The 13,415-nt window shown below is 38.3% G+C and overlaps 1 protein-coding gene across 2 annotated transcripts in view; it reads left to right on the top strand.

Annotated features, from left to right (window-relative positions):
* dhodh (dihydroorotate dehydrogenase) overlaps positions 1–13,415 on the top strand; it is a 73,295-nt gene that overhangs the window by 290 nt on the left and 59,590 nt on the right. The window contains exons 2-9 of one of the 2 annotated variants that reach the window (XM_056378730.1): positions 1,450–1,662; positions 1,760–1,959; positions 3,048–3,130; positions 3,594–3,781; positions 4,301–4,414; positions 5,575–5,728; positions 5,820–5,979; positions 6,705–6,798. In XM_056378730.1, coding sequence (XP_056234705.1) covers positions 1,450–1,662; positions 1,760–1,959; positions 3,048–3,130; positions 3,594–3,781; positions 4,301–4,414; positions 5,575–5,728; positions 5,820–5,979; positions 6,705–6,798 — 1,206 coding nt within the window. Of the gene's footprint in view, positions 1–1,449; positions 1,663–1,759; positions 1,960–3,047; positions 3,131–3,593; positions 3,782–4,300; positions 4,415–5,574; positions 5,729–5,819; positions 5,980–6,704; positions 9,054–13,415 lie in introns of those variants that run through there. The other variant, XM_056378722.1, reaches the window with a different exon arrangement.

The raw sequence follows: 13,415 nt of genomic DNA, 5'->3' as shown, positions 1-13,415 counted from the left end.
AGAACACATTTGTAGCCACCACCTTTACTTGCCCATTGAAAATAGAGGCGGTTATTGTAAGAAAAAATCTCAGCGACAAATGTTTGGGTTTATGTATGTACGAGTATGCTAAATTACACAGCTAATTTAACTGAAGTCGCTGTAGTCTGCCTCAAATATGAGCTCCAATCATGTACGGATTATGAGACAATACGGCCTCGGACATAGATAAGGAAAGACCCCTTGTTGTGTTATATGTGTACCTTAACGTGTAACCTCATCCTCTTTCTGACCACCGAGGGGCGAGCTACAGGAAACACAAATTGTACCCTTTTCCCCCGCTCCTGCAGAAGCTAGACCCCCCACAGAGTGGAAGATATGCTGCTGATGGTTGTTTTGTGTCTCTGTGTCACATTTTGTGTTACTTTGTGTTAATCTGTGTCTCTTTGTAGTCGTTTTGCATCTGTATATGGTCATTTGTCATCTCGTGATTATTTTGATTCTCTCCGTGGTCGTTTTGTGTCTTTTTGTGGTTATTTTATTGTCTGTAGTAATGTTTCTGTCAGGTTGTTTGTGTCTCTGAGGTCAATCTATATCTCTGTATTACACAACAGTTAGTTCCGACCAGGTAATTTGCTTGGGCACTAGTGCTGATGGAGTACAACAGCACTGGAACTTTTAACTACATGTATCACTCCGCTTCACAGGTGTTCTATTAACCATTAATCAGCGTTACATTAATGATCGTTATCTGTCTTAGATTGGAACAAACTTTTGCAAATTTGAATATATTTCCATAAAAAACATTTGAATTAAATGATGTATGGTCGTCAGAAGAGGATGAAGGGAAGGAAAGAAGCCTGGATACTTCAGTGCACAACTGAGGTAACATGCAGGCAAAGTAGCAAGTTAGTGTGCACTGTGCAGGTCAGGAAAATGTTTATGTTTTGCTAAGCAACAGTCCAGTACAAGTCCAGTTGTGGAACTATTTGTGTTGGTGTTGCCAAATAAATGGTGAAAGAAACAAACAAATCATAATCTGTTGTTCCTTATTTAACTAATATGGCGCTCTTAGAACTGTTGTATGAAAGCAGCATCACACTCGAGGTCGTTGCCAATAGATAGTTTTTCCACAGCAGACATTGTGACTGGAACAGGAAAAGCACAGGTGTACTTAATTTAATTAACGATGCTCAGTTCCATTGGTGTCCCATTAACCTTTCTGGAATTTAGCCATGCAAAATGTGATGTGTAATGGCCATGCAGTTTGTTTTTCCTCCACACTACCACACTGGATATTAACCTGATTATTAAACGAAACACTGTATTCAAACTCAGTGTATTGTGGAAATTGGGTCATTGCAAACATTATGAATTAACTTTAACCAGTCTATTCACAGTAATGAATGCCTGATGTGAGTTCTTTGACGACACAGTTGATTCATTAATTTTTCATGGTCTTGTCAACAGAAGCAGTTAAAAGACGCAGTGAAGGTCATCAGCTCAGGTAGCCTTCTATTTGTCTCCTACCTCACCGCGGTTGGAGATGAGCGTTTCTATGCGAACCAGCTCATGCCCCTGCTGCAAAGGATTGTGGGAGCAGAGATGGCGCATGTGTTGGCAGTGAAGATGATAGGTCTGGGTGTGGTTCCTCTGAACCGCTACCAGGACCCTGCATCATTGGTAAATATGTCACCTCACTGTTTGCTCAGTGTACTTGACACTGAATGAACCCCAGATGCTGTAAGACTTTTTTCTGTTTGTTGTTACTTCTCTATAGGAAGTGAACGTCCTAGGATTAAAGTTCAAAAACCCTATTGGCATTGCAGCGGGCTTCGACAAGCACGGGGAGGCTGTAGATGGCTTGTACAAATTGGGATTTGGCTTTGTTGAAGTGGGGACAATCACTCCCAAACCTCAGCCAGGGAACCCCAAACCACGTGTGTTTCGACTCCTTACAGATCAAGCCATTATTAACAGGTATGCTTAGAAAAAGTCGCACTATTGTCTATACTTGACTGACTTTTCTATTGTTGTATAAGAATGCATTAATTTTAGTTAAATGCAGCTAATAAAACTGTATATTGTTCACTTACAAAATACAATTTATATTTTATCAATGTTTTTACAGTAAAAATGGGAAAACTGTTTTTTATTTTAAATTAAAACTTGAATTAAAACTAATTGTGTGTGATGTTGCTTATTAAAATGGGGCAACATAATCTTACTGTTAATCTCACGTTATTTTACGATGAAAACTTTATTGCAAATAAGTCAACAGTGTGAAGCAATGCATCAGTCAAAAAAAGCCAACATTTGCAATAACCTGTTGATTGGTGGATCATGAAGTTGCTCAAATTACCAGTCAAATCAAAGTTTGTGTCACACCACACTTCACAACTGGAATGTATGGGCAGATGTTAGCTTTATAGTTGCAATTCATGTCTTTTAAAAATATTTTTGTATATTGGTCTTGTAGTTGAACACCCCACTTTTATGTTAATTTATTCAATTTATATAACAGGAAAGGAGTCACATTAGTGTTAGTTTAGAGCAAGAGGAAATAATGATGATGTTTTTCTTTCTCAGCTCTGTCTGTTCAAAGAGACTATGCCTCCTACAGGTTTACTGCTACAGGGTTTGCAGGTTTACCTCATTTTGTTTGCCGTTTTAATTTGTCACGCAGATTTAAATGAGCTAAATGAAGGAAATCTGTTTTTACCGGCTCTTTTTTGATTTTCTTTTCTGTCATTATACCCGGTGAAATTGGTAATTTATGGTAATTTATCTTCATGATGTTGCAACAGACAATTTACCAGTGAATTAAAAGCTTTGCTAGTGTAAAAAAAAAAATTAAATGAAAGTGTTATATAAGCGTTTGGTATTTAGTGCACTTGTTTTTTGTAGGATTAGTTTATTAATAGGGTGGCATTTTAACAAGTTATTGTGTGTGTGTGTGTGTGTGTGTGTGTGTGTGTGTGTGTGTGTGTGTGTGTGTGTGTGTGTGTGTGTGTGTGTGTGTGTGTGTGTGTGTGTGTGTGTGTGTGTGTGTGTGTGTGTCCGTCCAGATATGGATTCAACAGCTGTGGTTTGGCAGAGGCACAGCAGAGGTTGAAGGCAAGGGAAGAAACACAGCAAGAGCAAAGTAAAGGTTAGCAGTACTGTAAATGTGAAATGACTCACTGATCCAGCCGAAAAAATACTGGGTACAGTATTTTAAAATTTCAACCTGTTTTTTTCCTTTTGTTATTACTACAAGAAGTCTGATATAAATCTGGCACGTTTTGTTCTGTGTGCACTTATGTTATTTAGTAGTCATTTAGTTTGTGATGAGGAGGTCAAGCACTAGCACAAAGTGGGTTTGTGGTTAAATAGAATATTCTGTTGTCCTCTATTTTAATGATCTTGACCTGTCCTTGTTTCACGTTCTGTTGTGTCTGATCCATACCTGCTTACAGCCCATTTAGCACATGAGCAGCCACTGCCCCAGCTGAGTCATATGTCTGATGATGCAGCTTGTGTTTGTATTTGTCTGAACTTTCCTGTGTGTGTGTGTGTGTGTGTGTGTGTGTGTGTGTGTGTGTGTGTGTACGTGCGTATGTCTGTGTTTATAGCTGGCCTTCCCCTGGGCATCAACCTGGGGAAGAACAAGCTGTCCCAGGATGCAGGGACAGATTACTTGGAGGGGGTGAGAATGCTGGGCCCGCTGGCTGACTACCTGGTGGTCAACGTCAGCAGTCCTAATACACCGGGTCTCCGGGACCTGCAGGGGAAGGCTCAGCTCCACCAGCTCCTACATACGGTAGGACTGTGTGAATGTTCAATAAATTAATGCGTTGGGACCCAACAGTGACAAAAATGTGAACACAACAAAAATGGATCATCTGGCCTTATTGCCCAGCCTTCCCACCTCAAATATAGTAGATCTCGATTCTAAAAATGTCTTAAATAACTTCAAGTATAATCGCTTTGGTGTAAGTATGATACAGAGAGAAATAAAACCTTTTTTTTTTTCTTAATTCCCCACCAAAGAAACAAGCCAAGAAGACTGAATAAAGGATTTGAAAGGATACGGTTTTGGTAAATGGATTCAGACCTGGCTTCAGATTGGATAAAATGCTATCAAACCCCATCCCAAGGTGCATTCAGGGTTTGAAAGCATTTTATTTTATTTGTTAATGGGATGTGTTTAAGCTTATACATCGTGTTATGTTGCTCTTTAAATTAAGTAGCAGTCCTGTATTTTTCCTTCCCTCACTGTCCTTTACATCATACAGCACCCCTCACCCGATATACTCACATTCTCATAAAACCTCTGCAGGTGTTGAAGGAACGTGATACCCTGCAGGGAGAACACAAACCTCCGGTGCTGGTGAAGATTGCTCCTGACCTCACTGCACAGGACAAACAAGACATTGCTGATGTTGTCACTGAGGTAGGAAGTTTATTTGTTATAGTCATTTAATTTCCTTATTGTGCCTTGATTAGATTTTCTAGCCTCTTCTTAATTTCATTCCATTATAATCAAATTTCTTTCCTTTCCAATTTCCATAATAGCCATGTTTCATTTCTGCTGTGTTTTCCATTTGTGGCAAATAAAAGGGTCTGTCCCGGTTTAATTCAGAAAGGATTGTGTTCCTTTTCCTTGGAGTCTAGTTTTTCCATGATAGATACGTATTTAATTTGTTGTATTGTAGTGTTTTTAAATTGGCGTATCATCCGTTAATCCCTTTTCAAGAATGTAGGACAGAAAACATACAAACTTTACACAGGAAAAACTGAATTTAAGCTCAGGTCCTGCTCTGAGGTGACAGCACTGATACCTTGAGTCATCCATGTCACATGCTCTTATGAAAACAGCGCACACCCTTTGCACAGATGCAGCCATCTTCTTGCTTGAATGGCAGTTGTATTGCTGGCCAGATAAATATGACTCCACAATACAAAATGACACATATGACATTAGATATGGATAAATAATCTTTAGGCTAACATTAATGAAAGGCCTTTAGAAAAGAACAGTTGAAATTATAACAACTGTTAAGTAACTAACTGTTAGTTTAGTTTTGTCTTTAGGTTCCTTTTGCATTTTAGAGAAGAATCATATACTTGCTAGAGTGTGAGGCTTGTAGTTGGTTAGTGATCAAATATAAGGTTATAAGACACACATGGAAATCTGCTTGATATCTAAACTTACTTTTTTTGTGGTAATAACTATGTAATGGGGTAATTTTCAACCTCATCAGAGCACTGTTTAAAATGTATAGCTCAACAGGATCATTTAAAGACTTTGTTCCCTTCTTGCACTCTGTAACCTCATCACTACTTCAGAAGGTTGATTTTAGAAAATTCAGAGCAGTGTCTTTTTTTGCTCATGGGAGTGAGGAGGAGACTAACCTTAATGGAGACATTAAGGAGGGAAAAGCATTTATTTTAACAGTGCTCTGTCCTTTTCTTTGTCACAGTGCACTTCACATTCTCTGAAAGTCAAATGGCATTTCCTCATAACCACCCACGACAATCATTTCTGCTCCTGTAGATGTAGCTACATACTTACTTCATGTCATCAGCTCTGTGTATGTTCTGTGTTTGCAGCTGGGAGTGGATGGGTTAATGGTGTCTAACACCACCGTGTCCAGGCCAGAGACGCTTCAGGATCCACACAAGTCTGAGGTTGGTGGGCTGAGTGGCCTGCCTCTCAAAGACCTCTCTACTAGCACTGTTAGAGAGATGTACAACCTCACCAAAGGTACATAGTTCATTTTTTTTCTGTTTTAACATCACAATACACTGAATACTTTTGGAAGTTACATCTAAAAAAGAATACAACATTATTATAGGTGAAGTACCAATCGTGGGAATTGGCGGTGTGGCCAGTGGCCAGGATGCTATGGATAAGATCCGTGCCGGTGCTTCATTGGTTCAACTCTACACTGCTCTGACCTATCAGGGTCCACCTGTAGTGACAAAGATAAAGCGAGAATTGGAACAACTTCTAAAGTGAGTATGACCGTGAATGGAAATGACCATATATCCTTAAGTGGAACATTTTAAGAATTTTTGAGGGCTTCCTTTTTAACAATAAAAGGATATTTCTGGTTTATCACAAATTGGATGTTTTGGATGTGTTGTTGTCTTGGAAATTTAATTACTGAGATCTGGGAGCTCAGCTGTATCTCTAAAAGCTCTGACAGGGCATGAAACACCAGCAGTCAAGATGTTTGCTAAACTTAATTGGAAGAAAAAATGAAGGTTTAATTTAAAATTATTACCCAAACTATAATCCATCACAGTTTACAAAACAATATCCTCTGAAGTTTGACTTACAAATAATGTGTTTTTATAAAGTTTGGCCCCATGATTGTGTTTCTTGCCAAATTTCTTTTTAGTAATGTTGTCTCAGAAATGACTTTGAGCACTGTCATCATAACCGATAGAAATGATGGACAAAACTACAGAATAAGACAAATAAATTGGAATTAATGACAGTCAAAAAGTCCACAATTTTATCATAAGTCTACACATATAGTGATTTCTGGCAGCAATGGTAATGCACCTCCACAATGTATCACTTCATACAGCATGTTTCTCAAAGACTGACAGCACTAGTTTCATGAACTTTCCTCATGTTCATCAGTTGCTCTCTCTTTCTCTCTTTGTCTCTTAGTATCCTCTGATTTGCATCATAAATGTTTCTAATTCAATATCTTCATCTGTTTTCACAGAGATCAAGGTTTCAGCAGCGTCTCTGAGGCAGTTGGAGCAGATCACAGAGGAGCAGATTGGTCGACTCGTAAGAAGATCAAGCTGAAAGAGATGGTAAATGTTAACACAGACACTCAGGGCTTAGCAGCACCTGTAGCTGCTGTCTTCTCCAACTAGACAACATGATGGTCAAGTTTTCCTGAAAAGAGATGAATGCTGAGTATTTGTGATAGTCCATCTGTGCATTCAGTCCGCTCTGACCTGGTTGTCTTTAAAACCATATTTTCAGTAATGGTGGTGAGGAGTGCGGAGAGAGTAAAATGCACCAAATCTCAGCTACACCTTTACTTATTAAGTGAATAATGGTAAATCTCCGATGGCGCGTTTGTAGTACTGAGGCGCTGAGGTCGATTTGTAACTTTATTTCAGACGTTCGTCCTTTTGTTACAGTGTTACAGCAGTTAGTTTTTCTCAAGTGCATACTTAAACCAAAGTGCTTGAATTTTTCACACACTTGCTCCCTAAACTAATTTTTACAAATGGATACAAGCAGTTTTTCTTGTGTGTAAAGAAAATAATCTGAAAACTTGTTTGTTGCCCTCCATTTCAGTAATTATATAGAAGTTGAAACAATACATTCAAATGTTGACATTGTATTATTCATTGCCAATCTAAATATAGATGTTATTATTCGTAAATGAATGGAAGAGTGCAAACATGTACGGGTTTGGGATCGAATTATTTATTTTATGACCGAGGGCTTGTGGCAGGGTTGTTCATGGCGAATATTTGAGAGCTCTCTGTTTCAATCTGTTGTACATCAGACTTGGTAAAAGCTCCAACCGGTTACATAGAGGACAACTGGTACACAAAGTTCAAACTCTTATGATTGTATGTGCCATTTGCGGACGACACATTACAAAATTTCTATTTTGACATTTTTGATGTTTTCAGTTTTACCGACATCTGAAGCTGACATTGTATAAACCTACACATTTAAGGCAATGACTCGGTATACTGTGTATGAAAGATATTTATTCCAGTGTGGGAGGTTCCTTTCACTACATGTTCATCATCCTAGCATTATGCCGTGTAGATGATCTGGTGAGGTCATGCAATCAGATTTTTATATGATGTGTCCATGTGTCCATCGAAAAGAAGACAAATGCATCACTAGATTTTACATTTTCCTGCACTGAAAGACCTTGAAACAATGATGACAGAAACATGGAACCAGAGAGATTACATTCATGTTATGCTGTCATAAAAACTCATCAGCTTAGGAATGCAATATGTTCTGTGAGAGGAGGAGTTGAAAACATGCACTTGGTTTGAATTTGAATGTATACCATCTCCAGTTTTGTTTTTGCGTGTATGAGGAGGCACATGATAAGGAGAATCAGCAAACACTGGAGCTCTGTTGATTTATGAAAGGCTTGAAGATGAGTGTGCAATGTTCCCGGCAGCAATAGAGAAAGCCCTTCAACTCCTCTTCCCATTAGATGAAGTCCCACTCCCCCTTATTAGCTGTGGGCACTGTGGCATCATGAGCCATTGGTGCAGGCTTTTATTGTTATTCTTGGGTTTTTCCCTCACTCATTGACACATTGCGATGCCTTCCTATAGCCTATCACAACACCGCCCGCTAATCCTAGAATAGACAGCAGTCATTAGACATGGCCAGGGACGGCAGCAGTACTGTGAGGATCAGCTGTGAGCTGCCAAGCACTTCCTTCCCCCTCTCCTGAGGCCAAGTCCAAACTAGCTTGTATCCCATATGTGGTGTCACAAGGGGGAGGAGAGGGGAGGCCTGGCTTCCAGTTTAGCAAAACTTTAAAACTGAAGGCCACTTAGATGTACGTTTTCCTCATTTAACTTTGATCATAGCTAGGAGGCAGCACTTAATCTGTCCCTGAGATGCTGTTTGTGCCGTGCTTTGATACAGTCTGAAGGCTAATAGGAAGAGAAGGGTCAGTGCTGGTCTTAATATATCACCTTGAATGAGCGTTAGGCTAATATTCATTATGGTATCTAGCACTATGCATGTATTCACGAGATCAGTAATGATAGCTTTACAGTTCAAGCATAGTTTTTGTGTCATAGTAGCCACGTTAATAAACTGTTAACTATGGAGAGCAGATGTCTTGGTAATACATAGGCAACCAGTGAAGAGGAGGGAATTTGTTCTTACTTGGCTGCACAGTGAGAAAAACAAAGAAAAAAACCAGCAGTGAATAAACAGAAAAACATTGCTTATGTAGAAAAACAGACGAGGATGAAATATGTGCTGTTCAGTGAGATGTATTAGTAATTATTGGCTGGACTGACAAAGAAATTCATGTTTCCCTTGTGATAAATTGTTGCAAATACCGTGTTGTTTTGTGGTCTGTTGTTATTCACAGTAATAGCATGTGATACACTGATGAGAGAGAGAGAGAGAGAGAGAGAGAGAGAGAGAGAGAGAGAGAGAGAGAGAGAGAGAGAGAGAGAGAGAGAGAGAGAGAGAGAGAGAGAGAGAGAGAGAGAGAGAGAGAGAGAGAGAGAGAGAGAGAGAGAGAGAGAGAGAGAGAGAGAGAGAGAGAGAGAGAGAGAGAGAGAGAGAATTTGTTTTGACATTTACAAACATGATTTACGTGTTGTTTTTTGTTACGTTTTCTTTTCTTCTTTGGTGTGATATTTGTTTTTCTGGAACATCAGATGTCAAAGCTAATGAAGCATTCTTTATATAAAAGAGACTCTATTGAAGGTTTAATCGGTTTGAGGAGGAGGAGCCTTGAAGACTGAAAGAGCCAGTGTCTTCTGGGTCATTGGTTACAAAACTAATCAACCCTGAATGTTACAAGGTAAAGCAAAGACGGTTTCTGGATCATTTGTCAACTTCAGGAACATGGTTTAAAACCTCCCCTCAAAGAAAGAAAAAGCTATTTTAAACATGTATAAGAACAAGCTCACATAGTGCCCTTAATGCATTTAACCTTTTATGTTTAACCTTAGACCTTAATATGTTCAAATAATTTAATATTGTGTCAGATTTTAAATTCAAATTATAAACATTTGTATGCCTACAACAGCAATTTTGCATTACAGGTCACAAGTAAAGGAGACAAAAAAACTACAATGCAATACCAGACCCCAATAATGATGTAGATACACAGGGAAAAAAACAAATGCTATGAGGCATTGCATAGACAATAAAGGATTTAGAATAATGATTACTTTTCTTCACAGGTAGAAGCTACCAATGCAATAAAACTCACTTTGCAAATATGGACTTGTATAGATTTAGTACAGTCACTGTTTTTTTTATGACAGCAGTATATTTTCCTTTTGTTTTTCACTGTTGTGGTCTCATTTGAAAAACTGTTGATTTATCATTTTTATCACTTCTTTAAATACAGAAACTCAAAAATCAGAAATATACTTTTTTTTTTTTTCTTTTAAATGTATTTAAATGGAAATCTAACAGCCCCAGGTGAGTAACATAAACCTTAACCAAACATAATTTGTTTTTGTCAGGAGGTGTAGATCAAGCGAAGTGTATGCAGCACTATCACCGTTGAGACATCAGTAGACCTAAACATTTAGATATGAATAAAAAATAGGATTACAAAAACCTTTTTAAAAAAAAAACTAAAAAAAAAACTGAAGCAACCCCTGAAGAAAAAGGCACAGAACAGCCTGCAATTCGTTAAAAGACATCTCATAAAGTCGAGCACAGCACATTGCCCATCTAACACCATTTTTACTGTGAAGCGTGACGATGGCAGCATCATCCTTTGGTGGAGGCTTGTAAGAATCAACACCACAGTGAATTAAGACAAGTACAGGGACATTCTCGAAAGGAAACCTGCTTTAGACTGCCAAAGACTTTAGATCGATACACCTTTCTAACAGGACTGTGACTGCAATCAAAGAGGAGCTATCAACACTGGAATAGCTTCAGAGCAACAGCATGAAAGCCCTGCAGAGGCCGATGCCAAAGCTCCGACTTAAATTGAAAACCAGTGAAATTCCCTGAAAATAGCTGTTCACAGATAAAACCCAGCCAAATTGACTGAGCCAAACCAAATCTGCTAGGAAGGCAGAGAAAAACCCCCAGTTAACTGTATGTGCTCAAGGAATACAGATGAGTCTGCTTTGACTCAAAATACGATTTGCTGGTAAAGGTAACCTACTTCTTATAATCTCCTACTAATCTGTGTGTCATCTCATCTCAACCTGCAGAGGTGCTTCAGTCCAGTGAATGGAATAAAGTTACACATCTGTTTGATAAGAACCCACATTTATACATCTGGCATCAACTGAAAACAAACTTTCTCAATTACTTGAGGCAGGTTGGAGCAGTGACAAATTTTCTTTCTCGAATTAACTTTATTTTGAGATTGAGCAAGCGTTAAAAATTGCTTTAAATTACATTGATCTGGCAGACGCTTTTGTCCAAAGTGACTCACCATTGAAAATATGAAACATCCCGTGTTTCTGCGTGCTGAACATTGTGACTCTGTCTATGAAGGAACAGCATCATTGATTCCTCTAGGCAAGAGGTGCACACGGATGCAACAGCTGATAGCACTTCTGCAGTTCCTGTTCGATGAACATGGAGCCCTATTATCACACTCTTCATCATTAGTGGCACCCAGTTTTTTGTGGCACTAATAATATACTATCAAAATTATTTTTAAAATGGCATATGGTATATAACTGAGGCACACCATCATTGAGATGAGATCACAGTGTTCAATGAAAGCAGTGAATCGTGTCAAATTGTGAAAAGCAGGTGAAACATATCAATGGACAGTATGGCGGATGTCAAGCAGACGTGATTATGTAAGCTGGAGTGCTGCAGGTGGTGTCTGAGGTGTGTGTTTGTTTTCCATAAGGAGGAGGAGGAGGAATGACAGCTGGGAGCCTGTCAGGTCAGGTCAGCCAAATAGGCATAAATGTTTTTCCTGAATCCCGATGGGGAGGTATTTTTGTGTTTGTATAAAGGTATTAAAAAATACCTTTATAAAGGTATAAAATACCTTTATACAAACACAAAAATATGGAAAGATGAAGATAAAATTGGTGGAAGAAATGTATATACAATTTTGATTAAAAATATAAATTGTTCATCATGTGGGAGTAAAATTGTCATTTTGTTAAATTAGATGCAGAATTTTGCTTTAATACCCCAAAGGCCACCAGTTATTTTGCTTAAATTTATGCACGCTATGTTATCTAAAGTATAAAGCATCCTCAGTGATTTATAGATTTTCCATGAAAAGTAGACAAATTATAAATTTATATACTTGTATTTATTTTATTTTTCACAAAGCTAAAGTATGACCCTGGTTACCACAACAGATAGAGAAGCAAACGGTTGTATTCATCCTATTTCTTAAGCTCCTTTTATACGTGTAGCCTTCAGCATTGGTGGTTTTTACATCTCTCCATGGCCCTGGTGTCAACACCTTTACTTTCATGACTATAAAATACATGTATATGTGAATATTGCATCGTCATGGCAAGGCTTCAGAATTGCATCTGCTTCAGCGATAGCCTTGGACAGTATTTGTTATCTACTGTATATCATGACCAACTAGACTACAGTGTGCATGCATTCTGCTACCAATTCTACTCAGTTCTATTCTACTCTAAACTTTGAGGAGAAATTGATGACTCAGTAATTTCCTCATTTTCTTACGTACATGTGTGGTAGTTCATTTTTGAGTTATTATACTTTCTGTATGCTTGGTCAAATTTAAAAAACACTGACGTTGTTTTTGGAGACCGTTTGACCCCATGTGGTTTGCTGATCCTGTTAAGGATGAGACTGTTTTGCACCGCACCGACCAAGACACATCAGTACATGTCCTGTAACTCCACAGTGGGAACCAGTGTTACTTACCACACCTTCTTTGTCTTTTATACATCACTGCACTTCATGCAAATAAGAGCTGAGTGGCAGTCATGTTGCAGGCACTAAAGACTGCTTTTTTTTCCATTCAATATTTAAGTATTTCCTTTTAGATCTTTATTATGGCAAACTCAGAGGATACACTTACATAATTCTCAGTGTCTTGGGGGTGCACAATGGAAAGAACAGGGGATGTTCCCTACATGACAATTTAGACCTGCGTATATATGCCAAAGAAGATAAACACCCCAAAGAAAATAAGTCCAATATTGTATAATCTAATGCAAAACACTATTTCTGACCTGTTGTGTATGAAAAAATGAGAACATGCATTACTGTGGTGTGAGTGTGAACAAGCCTTAATGCATTTTGAGACCTGAACTAGCTTGAGTGCAGCATGTCTGTAGTGCAGTGTGACTGAAGTATACAGCCCAGTGTCCTTCTGCAGATGGCTGTTATGAAAGCTGGTGAAGCCTCTGGCTACAGGAAGTCACAGGTGTGATGTAGGCAGACAGAGCCATAAACGACACACTACGCTGCCCAAACCGATTACCGCTGATGGGAGGGTGTGTATACATACAAAACACACAAACGGAAGGGGATAGATGCATCAATATAAATATCGTCAGAGGTTTTATTTTACATAAAAAGTATAAATTTTACTGTATTTAATTTGGTGCCCTTTTATTTCAAAGAACAAAATAAAAAAAAATCTCTAAACAGTAACAGTAAAACTTACACTACATTATATTTTGTTAAAACCATTTATGAAATTTTTGAAATGATCATATGCTGCTTATAAATGCTAACTAGAGGTTATTAAAAGAGTTTA

The sequence above is a fragment of the Seriola aureovittata genome, chromosome 1, assembly GCF_021018895.1.
Source record: "Seriola aureovittata isolate HTS-2021-v1 ecotype China chromosome 1, ASM2101889v1, whole genome shotgun sequence".
NCBI classification, from domain to species: domain Eukaryota; kingdom Metazoa; phylum Chordata; class Actinopteri; order Carangiformes; family Carangidae; genus Seriola; species Seriola aureovittata.
Note: the sequence above shows the minus strand (reverse complement) of the source record. Positions and strands in the feature narration are given on the sequence as shown.